Source organism: Chionomys nivalis, chromosome 4 (genome assembly GCF_950005125.1).
Source record: "Chionomys nivalis chromosome 4, mChiNiv1.1, whole genome shotgun sequence".
Classification (NCBI taxonomy): Eukaryota; Metazoa; Chordata; class Mammalia; order Rodentia; family Cricetidae; genus Chionomys; species Chionomys nivalis.
In genome coordinates this window covers 22,797,065-22,819,959 of record NC_080089.1, presented here as the reverse complement: position 1 = coordinate 22,819,959, position 22,895 = coordinate 22,797,065, and the positions used below count along the sequence as shown (strand labels likewise).

General features: G+C 43.2%; 1 protein-coding gene across 2 annotated transcripts in view; it reads right to left on the bottom strand.

Moving 5' to 3' along the window:
• Positions 1-22,895, bottom strand: part of Bmper (BMP binding endothelial regulator) — a 254,315-nt gene that overhangs the window by 214,422 nt on the left and 16,998 nt on the right. For both annotated transcript variants that reach the window (XM_057767220.1, XM_057767219.1), the window contains exon 3: positions 8,196-8,295. In XM_057767220.1, coding sequence (XP_057623203.1) covers positions 8,196-8,295 — 100 coding nt within the window. The remainder of the gene's footprint in view (positions 1-8,195; positions 8,296-22,895) is intronic.

Here is a 22,895-nt window from a genome sequence, read left to right as displayed (position 1 = left end):
AACCACAATGTCCAAAATAACCAAAAAAATACTTTCCCACAGAAGAATTTTATGCACTTCCTAAGGGCAATATAGCTGAATAAATAGAGGTATTCTACTGTGATGTCAAGCTGGAAAAAGTGAAAATAGCACAATACAGTGCTAATATGGAGGACAGGGAGACAAAAGAGAGGCGGAGGAAGGGGCAATAATCAAAACCAAGTATGTATAAAAATATAAGGGAAATTGCTACTTTGTATGCTTAAACAATACCATATCAATCATGTAAACACTTGGACAGAGAGAAGTGAGCCAAATAGTAACAGATTTCACAATAAACAGTACAACAGTTCACTTCTGCGAAGGGAAATGATGAGTAGGTTCTTTCTTTCCAGTTTCAAGTTTCTCCTGTAAGACTAAGAAATGATTTTAACCAGAAAAACAAAGATAACTACGTTCTTTAAAGCCTACAGCACCTTATTTTAAAGATAGAGAAACCATAAGCACACATCTTTAACCTATCTCCTAGAACTCTGAAAAAGCAGGGTCACGCAGAGTCACTCATGAAGGCCCTCGGCAAGACCTGGAGAAATCTTGACTTCCCTGAAAGTGCCCAGCGGCCACCATCTGAACTCAAACGCTGAACTCTCTGGACTATTCTTGAGACTGCTGTAGTCTATTCATTACCAATAGAATGTTCTGGAATTGTGGTACCTTAGGATCTCTTTCCCCTGGAAAATCAGGATAATTGGGAGACAGAGAGAAGACAAATGAAGTAGATGGACAAGAAAGGAAGGTTACACACTTGAGACATTACAAAAGTCAGAAATTCCCTTGGGTACACAGAATATTGTATGTATAAACAGCACCACACCCTTGTCTACCATGAGCGTCCCTGAAAACATGAGAGCTAAGACAATAGAAACAGAAATAGAAAGTAGATTCCCAGAGACTAGAGACAAAAGGAGAATTAAGAGGTTAGTTATTGGGTGTACTGAGACAGTTAGATGGAAAGAGTATGTTCTGGTAGACAACAGCACAATGGGGTGGCTACAGCTAGCAATAATTTATTGTGCATTTCAAAATAACTAAAGGATTTTTAACATTCCAACACTAAGAAGTGATCAATGTGTCCACTCCCACCTCTCATAACTACATACCACAGACATCTAAGGAAGTCTATACCTGAGTCACTAGTTCACTCTAAGGGAGCCATCCCCTACCCTCTAGGACATTAACTCTGTCACAGACCTTTTCGAAGGTTCTGTGAACCCCATTAATTATTCTCATCTCAGGTTCTTGCTGGTACTCCTACTTCAACCTCTGAGGAACTACACCAAGAACTTGCTATGGGTGGTTTATTTGTGAATCCAGAAGCCATATCTTACTACAACTGAGCTAGGATGGCATCGGATACTGCACAACAGCTGTGAATAGCCCCAAGACTGAACCTCAAGCACTGACCAAAAGCCAACCAAGTCATAAAGATGGAACAAAACAATATTAAATAATGAATTTATGGATCACTAAATAAGTAAAAAAGGAAATTTAAAAAGTCCTAAAATTGTATGAAAATAAAAATACAATATACCAAAATCTATGGAACACAATTAAGGTAGTCCTACAAGGAAAGCTTGTAGCTAGAGTGTCTCCATCAAAAAGTTAGGAAGAACCCTAATAAACAACTTAATGATGCACCTTAAAGCCTTGGAAGGAGAAAAACAACTAAGAGCAGAACAAAAATAATAAAATAAAAATGAGAAAAATTCAAAGAATCAATAAAATGAAGAGCTGGTTCTTTGAAAATATTGACAAGATTGACAATTTTTTAGCCAAATAAACCAAAAGAAAGAGAAAAAAGACCCAGACTAATAAAATTAGAGCTGCAAAGGCAGACAGTGAAACAGACAGACTTGAAAGCCAGAGAACCTAAGTCCATACTTCAAATCCATAGCCTACTAAACCAGAAAATATTGAGAAGTGGATGGATTTCTTTTTTTAAAGCTTTTTTAAGAGATATATTTTTTATGTTATATGTTTGAATATTTTGACTTTATGTGTATATGTGCACCATTGTGTGTGCATTGCCTCTGGAGGCCAGAAAATGTCTTTGAAAGCCATGGAACTGGAGTTAGAGATGGCTGTGAGGCATCATGTAGGTGCTAGGGATTGAGCCCAGGTCCTGAGCAAAAGCAGAAAGTATGTTTAACCACTGCTTCAGCCATTGGATGAAAATCTTAAAACATATGACCTATCAAACTTAAACAGAGAAGAGATTACAACTTTAAACAGATCCATCACAAGGAATGAGATTGAAATGATTAAATAAATAAATAAATCTCCCAACTAGAAAACTGAATCGGCCAGACCTTTAACGAATAAGTAAAACTTGTGATTCTCGAACCATCCCATAATATAGAAAAAAGAAAGAATAATTCCAGACTCATTTCACAAAGCCAGCATCATACTGATACCAAAGTCAGATAAAAACACACAAAAGAAAGGAAAAGAAAAGAAAATTATAGGCAAAATCTCTCTGATGAACATAGATGTAAAAACTAAATCAAATACTTGAAGACTGAATTAAAAAAACATTAAAAAGATTATCCACCACGATCAAGACGGCTTCATCCCAGTGATAGAGGAATGGTCCAACATATATAAATATAATTTACTACATAAATAAATTCAAGAACAGAAACCACATGATCATCTCAAAATAGGCTTTGACAAAATACACTATCTCCTCATGCTAAAAGTCCTAGAGAATCCAGACATTTGGGGGCTATTGCAACATAATAAAGGCAAGCTTCAAAAAGCCCACAGACAGCATCATACTAACAGAAAATTTTGATGCATTTGCATTAAAATCAGAAACAAGAAACTATGTTTACCCTCCCTTGTTCAATATACTGAGTGAAGTCAGCTAGAAAAATAAAACAAGAGGAGCTAAAGCGCACACAAATAGGAAAGGTAGACACTAAAGTATTCTTATTTACATATGGTATGATTATATGTATAATCTAACCCCTCCACCAGAAAACTTAATTTTTAATAAACACTTCCAGCCAGATGACAGGACATAGAATTAACCCGCGAATGACACTACTATTCCTGCAGGCAATGACAGAGACAGGAATAGGGAGAACAATCCCTCTCACAATAACTTCAAAAATATCTTGGAATAAAACTAACAAAGTGAGAGTCCTCTAGAATGAAAACATTAAAACTGTTAGAAACAGAAGAATATACCAGAGTACAGAAATGCCACATCTTATGGGTTGATAAGATTAATACTGTGAAAATGGCTAAAGAACAACAAAATATTCTAAAGATTCACTGTAATGCCATCAAAATTCTAATGCAATTCTTCCCCAAAACTGAAACTGAAGAAATCTTAAATCTCATACAGAAAGGCACGCACGCACACACACACACACACACACACACACACACACTGAGTATAACCAAATAACCAAATCATCCTGAACAATGAAAGAACCACTGAGGGTATAACCATACCTGCTTTTTAAATTTAAATTACACTGAAGAGCTATGGTAGTAAAAACAGCATGCCACTGGCATAAAAACAGACTCACTTATGAATGGAATAGAATTAAGAAACCAGATATGAGGTCATAAATCTATAGCTAGTTTCTGACAGGGATGTCAAAACTACTCCAGGAGAAAGGACAGCCTTTTCAACAAGAAGTTATGGATAAACTGGATGGCTACATGGAGGATAAAACCAGATGCTAATTTCTCACCCTACACAAAATTCACCCTAAATGGATGGAGGACTTCAATGTAAGACCTGATACTCTAAATCTGCTAGAGAAAACGCAGAACGCAGGCACAGGTAAGGACTTCCTGAAAAGCACCACACTAACACATGAATTAAGAACAATTAGCCATAGGACTGTGTAAAATTGTAGTAAGGAGGCCACATGTTTGTTTTCCCGGCCACCCAGACTCCCAAAACAATCACACAGAAACTATATTATTTAAATCACTGCTTGGCCAATCTCTTAAGTGTATTGCTAGCCAGCTCTTACATTTAGTATTAACCCACATCCAGTATTTATTATTTCTCATGAGGCTCATGGCCTACCAGCAAGGTTTCAGCATGTCTGTCTCCGACAGCAGCTCCATGGCTTCTCTCTGACTCCACCCTTCTTTCTCCCAGCATTCAGCTTAGGTTTCCCTGACTAGCTAAGTTCTGCCCTGATATAGGTCCAAAGCAGTTTCTTTATTCATTAATGGTAATCACAGTACAGAGAGGGGAATCCCACACCATAAGACTAAGAGGCCTCTGTACACCACACCATGACATCAGCAAAGGGAAGTAGAGCCCACAGAGTGCTGTGTATCTGACAGAGAATGGGTACCTAGAATGTACAAAAAACTTAGACCAGTAAACATCAGGAAAACAACCCAGTTTTAACATAGGCTATGAAACTGAACAGAGAGGACTCAAAGGAAAAGGTATAAATGGCTAAGATTTTTTTTAATATTCAACATATTTAAACCATCAGGGAAATGCGGAAATGCAAATTAAAACTACTTTAATATTTCATATTAACCCAGTCAGAATAGCGACTGGGGGGGGGAGGGAGGAAGGGAGGAAGGGAGGGAGGGAGGGAGGGAGGGAGGGAGGGAGGGAGGGAGGGAGGGAGGGAGGGAGAGAGGTGTTTATATAAATGATATGAGAAAAGAAACAACTATTCCATGTTGGTAGAATGTAAGCTGGTTCAGCTACTATAGAAATCAGTGTGGAGGTTCCTCAAAAGGCTGGAAACAGATTTACCATAAGATCCAGCAATACTCCTCCTGGGGATATTTTCAAGGGATTCTATATTCTGTCTAGAGATAGTTGTTTGTGAATGCTCATTGCTGCTCTATCCATCTGATATCTATCAGCTAAAGAACTGATGCTGGAAACGTGGTACATGCACATAATAGAGTGTTATTTGGCTGTAAAGAGAAATAGAATCTACAGCAGGGGGTGGATGGAGCTGGGAACAATCACTGTGAGTGAGGCAGCCCAGACAGACCCATAAGGACAAACATCACATACTCACTCTCATATGTAAATCTTTAAATATGTGTGTTGAAATTGGAGTGCCTGTAGAAGTCAGGAAGCTAGAAAGGGACATGGAGAGATCTTTAAGGAAGGGAGATAGTAGAACACAGGGGGAAAGAAAAATAATCCCACAGGAAGGGAAAGTGGAGTGGGGAATCCAAGGGCAGAGTAGAGGAGGGGATAATTAAAACTTATTTAAAAGAACACCACCTTTGAAAAAGTCATGTGAAATTCTAGCTTAGATATATATAGTTAGAGAGCAGTTCAATATTATATTTATTTGGCCCTGTTGATGGAATGCATACTTGTTCAGCCACTATGGGAATCAATGTGGAAGTCCCTCAAAAAAGCTAGAAATACAACTATTACATGAGCCAACTGTACCACTGCTGTATATAGCCAAAAGATTCTACATCCTACTTCAGAAATTAGATAGATATAATATATAATATAGTAGATATTATATAATACATATTAAGATAGATAGATAGATAGATAGATAGATAGATAGATAGATAGATAGATAGATAGATAGAGTTCAAATGGAGTTTTCCAATATGGGGGTATAATGCCTCTCCAAGAAACAATAGACTATCAAACAAAAAGCCCAGTGTTTGGTGTGAGATACTTCCCTTGAAATTGTTGGCCAGAGACCCCCCTCCCCCAAACCAATACAGCCTCTTAACATTGCTCTTGGTTAAAACTCGATACTAAGACATTATTGCTGAAGATACCACATACGTGAGTCATAAAACAGGGAAGAATTATGCTGGCACTGATCTGGAAACATCATCCCCACTGGCTAGCTTTCATAGTGTTAGAAGGTGCTGTGCACACTATTGAGGAAAAAAAGAAAAGTAATCATTGGTCTTACTCAGCTATAAACCCAAAAACCCATAATAATGATCAGCCTGGCAAGTTAGGCCCTTTGGTGCAATAGTGGCACAAATGTTATGGGAGTAATCGACCACATTTATTAGATTTCCGATCTGCTTCACAAGATTTAACTCATGAATGATATTGTTAACTGAGCCAAGAACTCAAGGTTAAGTTATAAGGTCCTGGGGCAGAAACTTCTACTCTTAATCTTCAAAGTGAACATGTCATCAATCTATAAATACATATCTATATACCCAAACTTCAGTGTAGCTCTGTTCTCATCATGATTAATACAGAGGTTCACAACTGATCAAAGTGCAGAGAACAGGAGGCTGTGGAATGTTCAACCCTAAATGATGGGACCTCTAGGTCATACCACATCCTGCCAAGGCTCAAGGATCGTCACGAAAGAGGGTGCAGGAGGGTTTTCAGAGTCAAAGGCTGTGGGTGAGTGCTGCAGATGGGGTTTTTCTAGACATGACAGGGCTGTTGCACATGAGATCCAGTGACTGAACATACACAAATAAGACCTGACCGAGATCAAGCCAGTCAAAATGCCATCACGGATAGGGGAGGGGCCCACAAAGCTCTGCTGCTAGCTAGGGGTCTATTGGCAGTTAATGGATCCTGCAGGGGGGAAAAGGGAGTCGCAGCCCCTGTTGCCCATTATTCATGGCTGGCCCTACACATTCTGGCAGCACTAGGTGAACGCTGAGATTTTTTATTTTTTAAAAAGAGTACATGAAGTTGGAAGGGAAAATTCGTGGTGCAGGAGACATGGAAGAAGTTGGAGAGAAAAGAATTTGGGGCCAGATTTGATTAAAGTACACTAAGTGTATGAAATTCTCAAAATATACAGTTCTTAGAAGGAAAAATAATAAATATCAAATGTAAGTACGTGTTTGAGGTGTCAGGCATGCTAACTGCCCTAATAATGTGCTGGTTGCACACCCGTACGCATCACACTGTATTTGATACTATACAAAGCCATTATTTACCAATTAAAATAAATAGTTTAAAAACAGTAACAGAAATTTGATCTCTTGCAGTGAAGGACCAGGAGTCAAAAATTAAGGTGTTGGTCCTCAGGTGCCCATCTGGAACCCCCAGGGGAAGAGCCCCTTGCCTCTATCAGCTCCAGCTGCCTCGAGAGTTTCCTCAAGCCTCATTCACTGCTCCAGTCTCTGTTTCTTTGGGTCACAACCCTATTTTCTGTGTCTGTCTATTTTTCTTCACATAAAGACACTTACTGGTTGCATTAGCTTTGGGGCCACCCCTAATCCAAGATGGTCGCTTTTTGATTGGACAATATCTGCAAGGAGCATTTCTCAGTAAGCAAACTCTTTCTGAGCCTATATGAACTTTTGGGGAACCTCCACCCCGACATGTACTGCTGTGTTCTGACTTAGCAGAGTATTTCAGTAGCACATAGCCTAACTCTTGGGACTGAGTTTCAGATGTCCCTACACCACACCGCCCTATATATCCCCACACAATTCAAGGCTGGAACCCACACCATTCAAGGCCGGACCCCACTTCTGCCTTCTAGAGTCAGGTCCCTGCACTAAAATGAAATAACAAAAATGGACACACAATGCTGAATGATCTGTGTGAACTACACACCACAGAAAGTTCCTGGGGCAAGTATCAAGCAAGAGCCAGGGGCCTCGGGTGCCGCAGCCCCTGGCCAGGGTGGTAGGAAAGACCTGGGCTAAAGCCAACAGCAGGCGCCACCAGACAGCATTCCAGACAAGCGTGAGGGCACCAGGGCTGGGGGCAGGAGACTTGGGGGCTGCTTCAAAGGCGAGCGGGAGAACAGAAATTTAATTTGGGAAGGAAAAAAAATTTTTAATAGGAACCAAAATGATAAAATTTGGGTTTAAAGACTCCTCTGGCAGAGGAGCGCTAGACGAGCGTGGAGTCTGGAAAAACCAAGTGTTGAAACTTCTTGACAAAACACGCCCATGTGCATGTGTACAGATGTGCATAGGCGTCACGTTTGCATCTTCTCTGCCACGGCGTTTTCACAACTTGCCTCGGAAAATGTACCAAATGTGCAGATCTGCGTGTGTCTTCAGCCCCTCGCACCCCCTTCCTGGCAGCTCCCGTGCCAGGCCTGTGTACACAATGCTCCGGTTTCCCTCCTGACACCCACCTGTGTTCCAGCCAAGAGCTAGAAGGGAAGAAAGGTGAGAGCGAGAACTGAAACTGCCCGAGCAACAGCCGGCAGAGAAAGTGGCCAGGGCCCACTCACCTTTGCATCGCTCACAGCAGGCGCCCTTCTGCTTAATGGCCAGCGCACAGTCCCGGGACAGCACGGGGCACTTCTCTCTCTTGCAAGTCACCTCTTTGTTCTAGACAAAAAGAGACAAGGGACATGCGGGATCAACCTCATTCGGAATCCAAAACCCACAGCTGCAGCTCCCTCTTTCTACCCTGCCTTCAATTTGGCAAGAAAACTCCGAGATAGCTGATGGAATTTTTCTTTCCCTGGAACAGAAGCGTCCCCCAGGAATACCGGACGTTAGCAAAATAGCGTGATTTCAGAGATGAGGCGAGCTGAAAAGCTCTGATTTTACATACCAGCCACCCTTGCCCAGATAACCCCACACTGAGGAAGAAGCTTTCTCCAGCTCCATCCTAAGGTTTCTTTTTAGTATATACTCCAGAAAAGATAATATTTGTGTAAATCATATTTTGCCCATTGGCTACCTGGGCCGGGATTGCGTCGTGAGAACAAAAATATTTTCTCACGGCTGTCCAACAGGCCCTAATAGTAGAGCGCATTAAAATGCACCAATCTAAAGTTCCAACTCAAATAACGACAGAGTTGAGCATTGAATCGGTTCAGTAAGAGAAAAAATAATATTCCACACGCCAAGCAGAGACACAGTCCTCAGTGTTTTATAGCCGTGGGACAGCTGCGTTACATTAGCGCTTATGCTAATGAAAGTGCGGTAAGCATTTACATCTTGGTTTATCCCGAAAGGTTAGCTGTTAAAATGTCTTAGAGGAGACCCCCAACAACCCTGCTGCCTGCTTTGACTCCACAGAGAGGAGAGAGCTCTTCTGATAGCAAAACCTCTTCAACCAAGGGAGATTTGGGCTGTAACAAAGGCTTATGACAGGTTTTGTACCGTGGCTCCCATTGTGGTTTGAATCTTGTGAGGTAAATTTTACCGATAAGAAAACCAAAGCACTGCTCAGTGAGGGTAGTTGGCCTTTCACTTCTGAAGCAGCTTCAGAGGCCCCAGGGAGGTCCCTCTGAAGTACCAAATGTGCGGCCATCCATGAGTGAGCCTGAGTCGAGGCTGTGGCTACTTAGAATCTTCATTTCCCGAAGTGTGACTATGGGGAACCACAGTCGTAGCTCTGCTCAACTTGGAGCAAGCCTACCACTCTCTTCAGAAGAGATCAGGAGAAAGTACTCCAGTGACCCTAAGATGAGTCATGTGTTCTCAGTATACTTCAAGAGTGGAAGGACAGTCTCCCAGCTCTCGTTTAGGACCTTGGTGAGTGTTCCTGTAGTGTGTGAGGGAGAAAGTGAGGGTATGAGCTGTGCACATTAGAATCTGAGGGTCAACCCAAGCTCATCTACCAAGTGCAGACTCTGGGCAGTTTAAGAGAAAATGGGCCCCCTCTGTGTCACTCCCAAATTTCTTTTATGCTCTGGAGTTGACAAGACACTCCCAGTGTTACTGAAACCAGTCCAGATTGTCATCCTTCTTCAAATGATTGGACCCTCCGAGGAGTCATAGAACCCTACGCCCTTCAAATCTCCATTGCAGCCTCTGCAGTGGGTGAGAGGGAGCAGGAAGGATTAGGTCTGCCTCTCAACAGTTTGCTTTCTCTGTAAGTCTTGCTACTCTCCTGCCCTGTTGCTTAGCTAGGCCTCCTGAGGCCTGCCAGGGCCACTCTTAATGCTCTGTCCCAAGTCTGGTGGACACACCCAGAGAAAGAGCACACTCCTGGACTCCATCCTGAAAGGGCTGTTGTTGCTGGGTTCGTTTTGGTTTTTTGTTTGTTTGTTTTTCTTTTCTTTTTTTGATTGCCAGTGAAGGATGGGAGGCTGTGTTACCTGTGCAAGGCAATGTCTGGTCTCTCTCCCTCCCTGTTTCCTTCTCTTTCCCTCGCTCCTTCCTGACCCCAGTCCTTGTTCTTCTTTTCCTTGATGCTCCCACTATATACTGTATGATAATTACACCCAGGGCTGACCGCATTCATTCATTTATTTATTTATTTATTCATTCATTCATTCATTCATTCATTCCGATCTGTGGCACAGCAGTCTCCCTTCTTAACTGTACCCCAGAGCACGCCCACCACGCTGAGGTGTTCCTGACAAAGGATGGGTCTGCCTTCCACCTACTGCAGCATGGATCTGAATAATACAAGCTGGGCCGCCCAGGCGCTGAAGCACAGCTGTGAGAGTGTCCTTGTCCCCAGTGAAGACCAGGCAGATGAGGGAGCTGTCTGGGCTGAGGAGACAACGGGCCAGGTGCTCTGGCTTCAAGCCCTCCCACCCCAGCTTCATTCTTTCCTTCCCACTGATGATGGCTTCAAAAGTAACTCCATCACAGTCCACAGTTTTGTTTTTATAACTTTTCTTAAATTCCAAACCTAACATAATTAGAATCACAATGAAAACTAAACAGATATATTTTTTTAAGTTTTAGGCAATCCCTATTGAAGGCAAGGAGATTAACTATCAGACCGGTGTTTATGTCCACACTGCTTGACATTCTGGCTTTGGCTTCATTGCAAAGCAAGGATCCTATTTTAGCACAAACTCCCTCACCCCAGGAGAACTGTGACTATCACAAGCAGGGTTTCTGTCTCACAGGTGTGTGACATTGCAGCAAAGCTGGCCATGCCTAGAAAAGGTTCTCCTAAGACTGCGTCTTCTCTAAAAGGAGTAATTAGAAGGGTCCCCTAACAGCACGTCCTCTCTAGAAGGAGTCATCAGAAGGGTTCCCTAACAGCATGTCCTCTCTAAAAGGAGGCATCAGAAGGGTCCCCTAACAGCACATCCTCTCTAGAAGGAGTCATCAGAAGGGTCCCCTAACAGCATGTCCTCTCTAGAAGGGGGCATCTCAGGCAGAGCTCAAACTCGTGGGACAGAGTGATGGAGAGAAGCAATCTGAGAAGTAAGAAGGCATGCACTCTTAAGCGCTTCTAGCAAAACTGGAAACTTGGGAGACAGTTAAAACCCATAGCAGGATCCCAAGGCTCATAATAAATAGCTTGTAATTGCAGTGTACCATGTATGATATCCCAGGCAAATGATTTGTACAGTCACGTCTGGATTTTAAAAAATATATGTATACAAAGACACACAGACAACACACACACACAAACACACACACACACACACACACTCATCCCTGAACTTTAGGTGTATGTTTAGGGAAATAAAATTTCTCTTCTGTTTACCCTTAGAATTTTCTCTGTCCTGTCAGGGGTCAGGTTAGAGCTGCCAGATCAGATTTCTTTTCTGGAGTCTGATCGGAAGCTGGTTGGTGTGGATGTGAAGATGAACTTAGAATACCAGGCCCTCGAGGAAAACAAAACAATAAAGCTGCAAGACCACTTTTGAGAAGCTGCTTCCTCATCCCCTTAATTGATTCTAACAACTACATGGGAAGTTCAGACACAGGTAATTAACACTGTTTGCCCGGTTTCCTGGACTTGGACAAGACACAAAAACCCATATCCTGGAGCCAGCGGCTCTGGCGAGGCGTGGAGGTGTGGAATACACAAGCCCCACTTTCAGGAGGTCTCACCCCCCTACAAACCAGCGCTGAGGCTAGAAGCTGAGACTTGCTTGGGTCACATTTCAGCAAACGCTTTGAGCTATTGATTCACACGTATGGGCACTTTCTCTGATCTCTTTGGACTCTGAGCTACGTAAGAACCATAAGTGCGTTCTTCTACACAAAACTTCACCTCAACCTGATTTTACAGGTAAAGAAGGGTTGGCCACATGGCCAGGGTCAGCAGACACAGTGGGAGACCTGGAACACTGAGAGGGCTCTGCCACGTTAACAGCCTGGACGTGCAGCCACTGTGTAATCAGACACTTCGGTACCTCCGTGGGTATTCAGGAAACAGCATCCCCGCCTGGGTCCTCCTCACAACTTTCCATGTGCGAAGTGAGCCTCTGCCTTGAGCAGAATCACTCCAAGGACCTGCCTCGGAGTCATGGGACAACTCCAGGCACCAGCTGCTCGGAGGTGACGAGAAATGGAGGTCCAATCAGATACCAAGGCCTTCACACCTCTGAAAGAAAGACTGACACCCTCTGTTTTCCGCAAATTCCAGGAGGGGTTGGAAAAATCACCCGTTCTAAGCAAACAGAAACAATCGTCAAAATGCCACATTCACCCAAGGAAAAGTTCAGAACATGACCTAATCAACGGGTCAGATCACAAATCCACAGCTCTTGGCTTTCTCGTCATGTTTCTGTGCTTACCATTTCTAGGGTCAGCCAGTTGGGGAGTAAGGCCTGCATCGTTCATGTCTCCTTTTATAAAAAAGGGACAGACACCTTAATATCCACAAATATATATAATGATGCATCCCAAGTCTATGATATATGTATGTATGTATGCATGTATGTATGCATGTATGTATGTATGTACATGTGTGTACACACATACACACATTATATATATATATATATATATATATATATATATATATATATATATAATAGCCTTGGGATGCACCATTAACAAGTTGTCAACATGCAAAAAAGCAAAAGGAGGGTATGGAGAGTAAAAAAAGAAGAAAAAATTTACATGTCTGGCAAGAAAACTCCATAAGGACACCAGCCAAACCACAGCTCCAGCCGCAGCCAAGTTCAGACAGGATGACAACAGGCAGCTTGCTAAGTCTCACACTTGCCACCAGATGGCAGCACGGAGCTCCCTGGCCTTCAGAGCGCCAGCCTTGAGCCTGAGTTCTGCTTGCAGAGCCGGCTGGGGTCTGAGAGTGAGCTAAGGAAAGAAGACAGCAGGACACCAATGGGAAGTCTTTCTAGCCGCTGCCGTGCACTACAAGAGAAAAACGTCACGGAACTGTCCTTGAATATTTCCGCAAATGTCTTTGAAGATATTTCTTCCAAAACTTTTTCTAGAGCCAATCCCATGATAGAATGCAGAAACTATTAACTGTTTTTTAAATCTATGCTAAAAAATAAAAACTAATGGCAATAATGTGGGGACAGAAATGCAGCAGCTAATACAGTGACAGTGGTGAGGGCAAGCCATTTGCCCACAGACACTTGTTAAATCTTGCCACAGAAACGCAAGTGTCCTGCAGTACGGCTGATGCGCCCCTTGGTCCTCCATACATACTAGAAATACGGCAGGCTGTGCAAGTCTCTTCTCCTGGCCTCGGTTTCCTTCTGGCCCCTGTGGAAGCAAGGTGTGCCCCAAGGCAAACAGGCGGCCCTCAGCAAACAGACAAATTCAAACAGTCAGATCCTTTTTCGGAAGACGAGGAAGGCTACAAGTTACGATTCTTTTTTCTGCCCAAATGAAAACTGCCCAATATGTCAATAGAGCACACGAGCCGAAGAGTACTGAGAGAGAGTAAGCAGGCAGAGGGGGCTCTCTCCTAAGTTAGGAGTCCTTCTTTCCTTCGGCCTACCTCTCCCTCCTACACATATGCACACACAATATTACACTATTTCATTGTGGTAACCTAACTTGGGAACAGAACCTAGAGAAAGGCCTTCAAAAATCCCCCATCCAGATGCAAACACCCATGGGAGTAGAAGGGAGTCCATGGCCAATGGGCCGTCCCTTCTGTCATCAGCTGATAGAAGGAAACACTACCCAGCACTATGCTGGCAACATTGGGAGATGAGGAGGTTCAGCCATGGCTCACTCCGCTCCATCCTATGCAGCAGGGATAAGTACAGGCCGCAGGCTTCCTAGCTCAAGAAACAGGAAGAATTCGACATGGAGTCATCACCTTGGAAATTAGTAAGGATCATGGGACTCCCCAACCCTTAATCAGATTCCTCAAGCACACACAATGGTGTTTCATATAGCCTGTCTCAAAACTGCTCAGACAGGAATTTGCTCTCAGGAATATGGATGTTGTATGTTGAGCTTTCCAAGGAAGGGAGACCAGGCGAAACGGATCCAACATCAAGGCGTATATTCTCACCAGAATTTCTAGTCTCCCCATGCATGAAGTTAAATGGCTCAACTTTTCCTTGAAGTACCTCCATTCTAACTCAGTCCAAGCCCCCAAAGAGCCCAAGGGGATGTTATGGTACTTTTAAACATAAGGCCCAGCTTCTCAGAGGCAATATTATACTACTTCCCATAAACAGAAGAATAATACTTGGTGTTTACATAGCACCTTTCCTCTGAAGAACTGTGCAGACATTAGTTCATATATCCTCACGGGGTTCTTAAGTTTTTCAGGGGGAGGAACCGTCCACAGTGAACGGAAGTGTCTCGGGCCCCTCAAAGAACTGCCAGGCAGTTTAGCTGAGAACTCGGTATGATTCCCAGGCCTGGATTAAGAGTCCAGGCAGGAAGGTTAGTTGCTAAGACACAGCACTAAAATTTATAGGTATGTCATACTAGAATTAGGTTAGCTCCGCGCAACCTGGGGGTTTTAGAACTAGATTAACATGGAGTCGAGCTACTTTGGGAGTTTTCCAGTCAGACCCGCCACCTGGGTCAGAGAGGTAAAGTCCTAAGCCTGTGCTGTGTAAGGCAACATCGAAAGCATTTGGCCAGGACTTGGAAAGAACAAAGACCTCACACCTCATGCTGGGCCTCAGAGGTTCTTGAATGCAGAGATGCAGACAAGGATTGAAGAAATAAGGGTTTGAGTGGTACCCAAAGAGCCAAAGAAAGTAGGCTGCTTGAATGATTGGAAATGATAGTTCCTTCTGTGGAACCTGTGGCCAAGAGATGCTTTGTAAGGAAACATGAGCAGCACCCGAGATGAGCTAGTGCTAGCTTATACCTACTTTAGCCTATCTCCTCCAGGTAATAACTGCTCTCAGCACATTGAAAATCATGATTTTAGAGGGTAGGCATGGTGTGCTGATAGAGCCCACTGATTGCCAAAGGCAATACTAAATCTGACTCATGATTTATTATTTTAATTGTATTTTCACTTGCTTCTTCATTACTGATAGTGAAACTGACTTCTCCATAACTCTTATACAGAAAGAGCTGGAAGAAAAAAAGTAAAAGGTAGATTGCCTGCCACAAATCCTAAGGGTGCACAAATAGAAGACTTTGGGTCATGTCTCTGTTCAGTGGAACTTGGGCAAAACGGGAAAGACTAGCAAGACCATTCTGAAAGTAAAGTTGAAAGGTCCTCAAAGAGCAATATGGTTCTCCAGGACTTCCCTGCACTTGAGCTGAACCAAACTCAGTCAGGGAATGGAGGGAAGGGTGACTGTGGCCCTTACACTTTGGACTTCCCGTGTGTATCAGAAGGTAACATTTCCAGACTTTTCTCCACCCCTAACCTGCACCGCTTTTGCAAACTCCTTCAGTAACCAAGGTCACAACCAGTCCCCACCTATCTCTAGTCAAATCGTTAGTGGCACAAAGTTTCCAGGCAAGAAACTGACCTATGACAGGACCCTACATGTCTAGAAAATCTAGAATCCAGACTGGACTCAACACCCATAGTATGTTTGCCCCCTTGAGCCTTGCAACAAGCCTTCGGAAGCCATTGGTGCTCCTCGGCTTTCTGAGGGAGATACCTGGAGCACAGAGAAGTAAAACAATCCACCAAGTTTGCACAGTGATCCAGGCTAACACGCAAGATTCTCTGCCAGCGAAGCATGGCCCGATCGCCACAATTCACAGCCTAGTCTCAAGGCTTACATGAGCAATCTTTCCTAGCAGCTAAGAATTTAAATATTTGCCTTCATCAAGCATTCTCCACTCTCAGACCATTATAAACCTTGGTGTTTTATTTGAACACACAAGCAAAAAAAAAAAGAAATCTGAATTTTAGGAAAGACAGATTAAATCTCCAACTTAAAAACAAGGCCCAGCTTCTAAGTGCCTGGTCAACATCACTTGCAAGATGGATCAGAACCTGGACTCAACCCTTTCGAGTCCATTTCTTCCTCAGTTCGTACTTGAGGGCATCCTTTCCCAGAGCCATAATTCTGGAGACTTTGTGTTAAAATGTCTTGTAAGAACATCGTGCAGTCCATTGTACGACATCTGGGAGTGTTGTTCTTTCTTCCCTGTCTAGGCTCAGTGAGTTTACCCCAGAGACCTGGACCCTGGCAACCGAGGCCTCCTCCGGCCCAGCTCACAGCACAAACTCAGGACAAAGCTGCCCTTGAAGCCAGACCATTTAAAAGACTTTATGAAGCCCACTGGGGCCCCCGATTATTTTGCAACAAGTCATATCCCATGAAGAAATTCACTTCTCTGCAACACAAAACAGAAGGAGATTAAAGAAAAAAGGCAGGGGGGTGAGAGAAAGGAGTAAGGACCCTGCTGTTCTGTCTGGCCAGAATCATGTCTTTTAGTACCCACATCCTCTACAAAGACGGTGTGCTGATGATATATGGCCCTCATACATCACGGAATGACAGTGCTCTCCCCATACTCTACTTGAAAATATGACACGTGCCAGCAGAAGCAACGGGGGATTAATAAGGAGACTCTTTTTACGTTCAAGTTCCCTAACATTTCAATTTTTTTTTAAAACAGGCTCTAGTTTTTTGGAGGGTTTGTTTCGGGTCCTAGTCTGGTTTCAGGGTTCAGGATCTGGCTTTCAGTTTTTCCTTTTCAAGGAATTCATAGAACAAAGGAACATGGGCTGTTACAACGTCCGGACTGCTCAAGTGCAGCTGTGATTTAAAACAGGGCAGTGTCAAGCAGCTCCTCATTCTGTTTAATCATATTTTGAAACAGAACCAAAACATTAGAGATGGCAGAACACAAAAGAAATAACCACCAAATAAAAATAGTAGCCCAAAGAAAGTAACAGAGGCTGTCTTTTATTATACGGTACGTCGGTAGGTCGTGTAAGCGAAGGTCCCCGGCAGCCCCACGTTCACAAACCAAAACAGACTGGCTAGAAAGCGGTACCGGACTGTGACCATAAGCCCTGTCACAATCACTGCTCTGCTACCTCACTCAAAGAAGACTGCAAAACCAAAAGGCATGCTGTGCCCTCTTCCACGGTGGATAGGAACCCAGCACGTGAAGAAAGGGGAAAAACATAAGCATCCTTCACTGATTTGGGCCAAAAGTTCAAATCTCCCCATCCCAAAGGGACTCCAACAACTGGGAGCTGGAAGGAAGTGGGTGATGTTGGGGGTTGAGAAAGCTCCCAGAAGACTCCTAACTTGGGAAGAACGTGCAAACCAGGGGCAAGGGGAGTGGACCTTGCGGAGGAGTGTGGCTTCATGCACGAGTGGCCCTAGGGCCTCTCCTTACGCCGCTGATTACTTTACACTGCTGGGAGCCCTTCAGCACGCGGTGGATAATGAATTGGCTTCTTCCCCTGACCCAGAAGGAAACAGGAGAGAAGAGGGTTATGAAATCCCACACACAGTCCTCTGCCTTTCTCGGGATTTCTCTCACAGGGGAGATGATGGGCCATATTGGGTGATCCGGTTCCGCCCATCAGCAGGATCTAGGACTCAGGGCACTTGCCTGCCTTCCTCATGTTTGGATGACAAAACAGTCTCTGTCAGGGCTAAAGGGGTATGGGGGAGATGGGCAATGAGGGTAAAGACTTTGAGGTGCAAAGAGATTGGGAGAGACAGAGGATCAAACAGCTTGCTGTGAGATTTTGTTTCCTGGCAATGCCAGAACCTTAACCTATAAAGGCTCACCAGTACGGCTGCCTAGACAAGAACAACAACAGGAGACGTGTTCAAGTGGACAGGGGAGAGCCCATGGAGCCCCAGCCCTACACGAAGAACCACAGCAACCAAGGAATGCTGAGAGCAGGAGAAACAGCCTTCCCAGGGGAGGGGCACAGGAACTGTTTATCCAATACCAAATGATCAGCCTGGAAACAGACATGCGACTAATATTATATGGACCAGACAGGTTGTATTTATGGATCGATAGAGATGTAATATATGTATATAACAATAATTAGTGGGAAAAAAAGAGACCATGAATCTGAAAGAGAGCTGAGGGCATACGTGAGGGAATTTGAAAGAAGGAAGTGACATAATTATATCACAGTCTCAAAGCAATTGTAAGAAAGCAACTCCATGGGAAAGTAGAAAATGTGGCAATAAAGATGACAGTGACCACAGTGCTTTAAAGGTCCCTTTCCCAGGTTATATAATACCAGAATCTGGGTTCTCTGGTATAAAAAGCCTATGAATTCAATGGACCCTTTCAATTATGTGCATAAATTGTTGTTAAAGAACAAAAATGTGTTTAAAACATGGAGACAAAACATCTTAGAAATGGTTGGCAAAGTTAGCCCCTGGAGGGTTGAGCCCCTTGATGTCAGCGCCTATCCCCTTCACAGATACACAATTCATACTGAACCTACGTCCCTAAGTGTCGCCATCCTGCGGGTCAATAGCCAGCCACAGAGCAGATGAAATGCAAGTTTTCGATGATTGCCCAGGGAGAGCCTGAGCACTGCGGGAGCTGCAAAAGTACCTGGTCTTGACAAGTAAACAGGGCTGACGACCCCGGGAAATGGCAGGGTGGAGGAGATGCTGCAGCCCATCTGTCATTTTGACAAAGTAACTTTCTGGTCACCAGTGCGACACTTTTAAAGACATCTGCACAATTGACCCTGACCACCAGCAATCACCGAGCCTTTCAGAGGTCCCTGTGAGACAGAAGGCCCAGTTGGTTGTGGCCAAGACTCTCAAATCCCGCCTCTATGCCATTGTAAGGGCAACGTGGTACCTCAGATGCTAGGAAGTTCCCTGGCCCCAGGCTGCACAGAGTTGGCACTACCTCAGAGGGTATGTGGTCAGTCTGAGTAACACCAGGCAGAAGAGCAAGAGGGCACGAGTGTCTCAAAGTCCAGAAAACCCCAGCCTCAGACAGCTTCCCCATATGCAGGCCATTCTGAACTGGAGTTGCTCTGACTCATCCATGAGGGCCATTAGCAGCATGTTCTCTCCACTAAAGCTTTCCCAGGGGTACATGCAGATGTCAAGAAGAACGGGAGAAACCACAGGCGTATTTCACGGGCTTCGAATGTAATGTTAATCTACTAGTTTCCATTTGCAAACTCTTTAAACCATCAATAAGAGCCAAATTAGCACATAATCCACTGTTGAGATTAAAGGTGTTTTGAACACATGGAAAAGACTGGATATCCGTAAAGCATCCTTAACGCAAACTTATTGCTTAGGGGATTCTCGTGTACCTTATTTAAAAAAAAAATAGCCCTGGTTATTATTTCCAACCATTACTCTTGTCAAAGCCTTCCTCTTAAGGCAACTTCTCAACACTGATGAATCTACAGACAAAATTATCAGTAGAAAACAATCGGCCTTTAGAACTGTGATGCTTTGGCTATAAGCAAGTGTTCCTGTAGATTAAATGCTCCCATTGCATAATTCACCCTATCTGACTACAGAAAAAGAAAGCCATGAGTCTATTTAACAAATATTTTTGAGGTCCTGCTGTGAGCCAGGCTTTTTGCCAGGTTTTGCTGGGAACAGAAAATATGAATCAGATACATCTTCTGCCCTAGAAGAGCTTACAATCCAAGAGAGATGGGGCGGAGCAAGAACGCAGCAGAAGTATCTCTGGTGTTGCAACAGAAGCGGTCAGCAGTGCTGCTCACCCATCGTGGAGGAACAGACATGACAGCAAATTCCACCATCCAAACCTCTGAGATCACCCCAGGCATCCTGGTTCTTTAGACACTTTGCAGGCCATTGAATGAGCCTTTAAACTGCTCTGTTGTACACTTATCTCATTGATACAAAATGTGACCTACGTATGTCAGTCCTTTGAGACCCACAACCCACAAGTAAATAAATCCTCTTCCAGGTCTGTACTCCAGCCCACTCCGACAAAGGAGCAGCGATGTGGCTCAGAAGCACCTGTGGTCTAACAGTTTGCTTTACAGATACATGGAGAAGGAAGACTAGCTCCTTCTAGGCAACAGTTTTCTTGTTGAAATTACAATAATTAGCCTACTTTAGTAGTACACACATCTATAACAAGTTTTCAGTAAAATATAAAATACAAGCAAAGTAGACTTTAATTAACATTTCAAAATCAACAATTATGATCAGTAGCATGAACTTTTGAAATACATTTTTAAAGGATGTTCTTGGGTTTACCATGAAATTATGCCTGAATAAATACTCCAAATTTAAAAAAAAATGCACTTAAAGCATCCATGATTTTATGAGATATAGTACAATGGAGAGAGTTGGCTTCTCCCTGCTCCCGTGTTATCTTGAAAGTGAATGAAAGCTACAGATTATTGCTCCAAAAAGTTATTTATCATATATCACTAGCCCAGGAAAACATCCAAATTCAAGATATGAAATGTGGCTTCTACTGGACGTATGCTGCTTTTGTAAAGTAGAAAAAATAATAAAAGAAAAAATTATAACTGAGCCATCTTTAACTGGAATCATCTGCAAGTTTTTCTTATCATATTACCTAGCTGCTGTGGCCACAGGATTGTTAGAATAACATCTCAACTTTCAGCGCCTTTCTACCACTTTCCCAGCATCCAGCACCATCACAAGGTAATGTGATCTGGGAGAACTAGTAATCCTGATGTAAAAGCCTCAGAGTTTACAGTAGGAAGGCAAGCTACTCTCAATCTATTATTAGGGGAGAGGATTAATTAGATCAAATTACTGGATCACAAGCATTAAATATAAATGGCACAAACTTCTTTATCAAATAGATATGGACAAACTGAGTTCATCGCTAAATTAGACACTGTGGGTTCATGAGACAATAAGTCCCTCATGTAGCTGACATTCTAGCAGGGAAGACTTAAGGGAACAAGCATTTACATGATATAGTAGGTAGTGGAGTGGGCTCTGAAGAAAATAAACCAGGACAGAAGAAAAAAATGACATCAGTGTCAATACAGAGAAAAGTGATTATTAAATGACCCTCTAATGGGAATATTTGTTCAGAGACCTTAGCAAAGAAATGAGATCAAGTCAGTATACAGGATACATTTGTTTCTGACACAGAACAGTACAAGTGCAAAAATACCCTGAACAGGGGGATCATGCAGGCCAAATGAGGAAATAAGGATACAGCTGGACTAGTTAAAAAAGAGGATGAATTAAAGATGACATCCTGAGCCAAACTGCATAAGACTACAGACAGATTATTTTTCAAATTTGACTCAATGAGATGAGATGCCACTAATTGATTTTGCATAAATAGACAGGTATCATATGTGTGTGTGTGTGTATATATATATATATATATATAATTTTTGAGTTTAAAAAAATGTGTGTGTGTTACCTGCATGTGCCTGCACTGCATGTATGCCGATACATGTTAAGGCTAGAATAGGGTGTTAGATTCCTCTGTGACTAGCGTTACAGATGGTTGTAACCCATCATGTAGCTGCTGGGAACCAAACCAGTCCTCTGCAAGAGCAGCAAGTACTCTTACTGCTGAGTCATCTCTTAGAACCCATTTGGTTAAACTGAAATACTTATTTGTGTGTGTGCACGAGCACGTGTGTTGATGGGCAAATGTGTTGTCAGAGGACCACTTCTGAGAGTCAGTTCTTTCTTCCTACCACATGGGTTCCAGGAATCAAACTCAGGTGCTCGGGCTTGACATCAGTGCCTTTACTCCCTGAGCCATCTTGCCAGCCCCCAAATAAACTTTGAAGGTTTGCCTTTTGCCACGGGATGCAATAGAACGGAATCCAGGGATACGGACCAAGTGGCTGATGGGCTGAGAAAACAAGCACAGTAGTGGACATTAACACCTGGGGGACCCAGGCTTGGGGGAGTATTAAAACATGACCTCCTTATAGATTGTTTCAAGTTGAGATGCTGCGAGCCTTCCATATGGAGATGCTGAGTGAGCATTTATATAGATGATTCAGGACTTGGGAGTGAGGGGACGGAGACCATAAGTATGTGAACTATCCGCATTTTCAATCATAGGCATGTATAATGTAGTACAGAGAATGAAACATAATCTTGGCTGAGTCTTGCCAAGATGGTTTAAGAAGATAAAGATCAATTAAAAAAAAAAAAAAAAAGGTAAGTCCACTAAAGAGAAGCCTAACCAACCTTCCAGGGGCTAAGGAAGTTCATCGCATGTTGGGTTCTTAGGCACCCAAACACATACACACACACACACACACACACACGTGTACATTGACTACTATGTGACCACTGGTTGGGCCACAGACCACCTGCCATCTATCCCCAACCTACCAACCACCTACCACCACCCCAAATACCTAGATACCAAGATCGAAGCCAAACATTCATCAGACTGTCTTGACAGCTACAGGTCACACGTGTTCCCTAATGTAATCACCACACCGCAGCGACTGTCTGTTGTGAGGGACCAGATTTGAATTTAGGGATATTCTGATTGGCCAGGTGTACTGAGAATACCAAAAAAAAAAAAAAAAAAAAAAAAAGGTTACCAATTATTATCCCCAAACTAGAGAGCACAGACTCACCAGAAGGCTGGGCGGGTATTTAAAACGATACAGGTTCTGAGAGAGCACCGGGCATGCAGGAATAATGGAAAGCGTTAAGAGGGAAAATTTCGTAGTGTAAATTTCTCTTCTCAGCTTTACAAAGCCCTGAAGCCAAAACGCTACAACTTACAGAGACCACAGTCAAGCCCTGCTTTCAATTTCTGATCCTAAGATATATGACTCAAAACTAGAACCATGATACTCATCTGTAACAGAGCCAGGGCTCCAAGAAAAAGCCCGTGCTCTCAATCAACCTCAGCCAGGAAGCAGGGAGCCAAGACCCCACAAG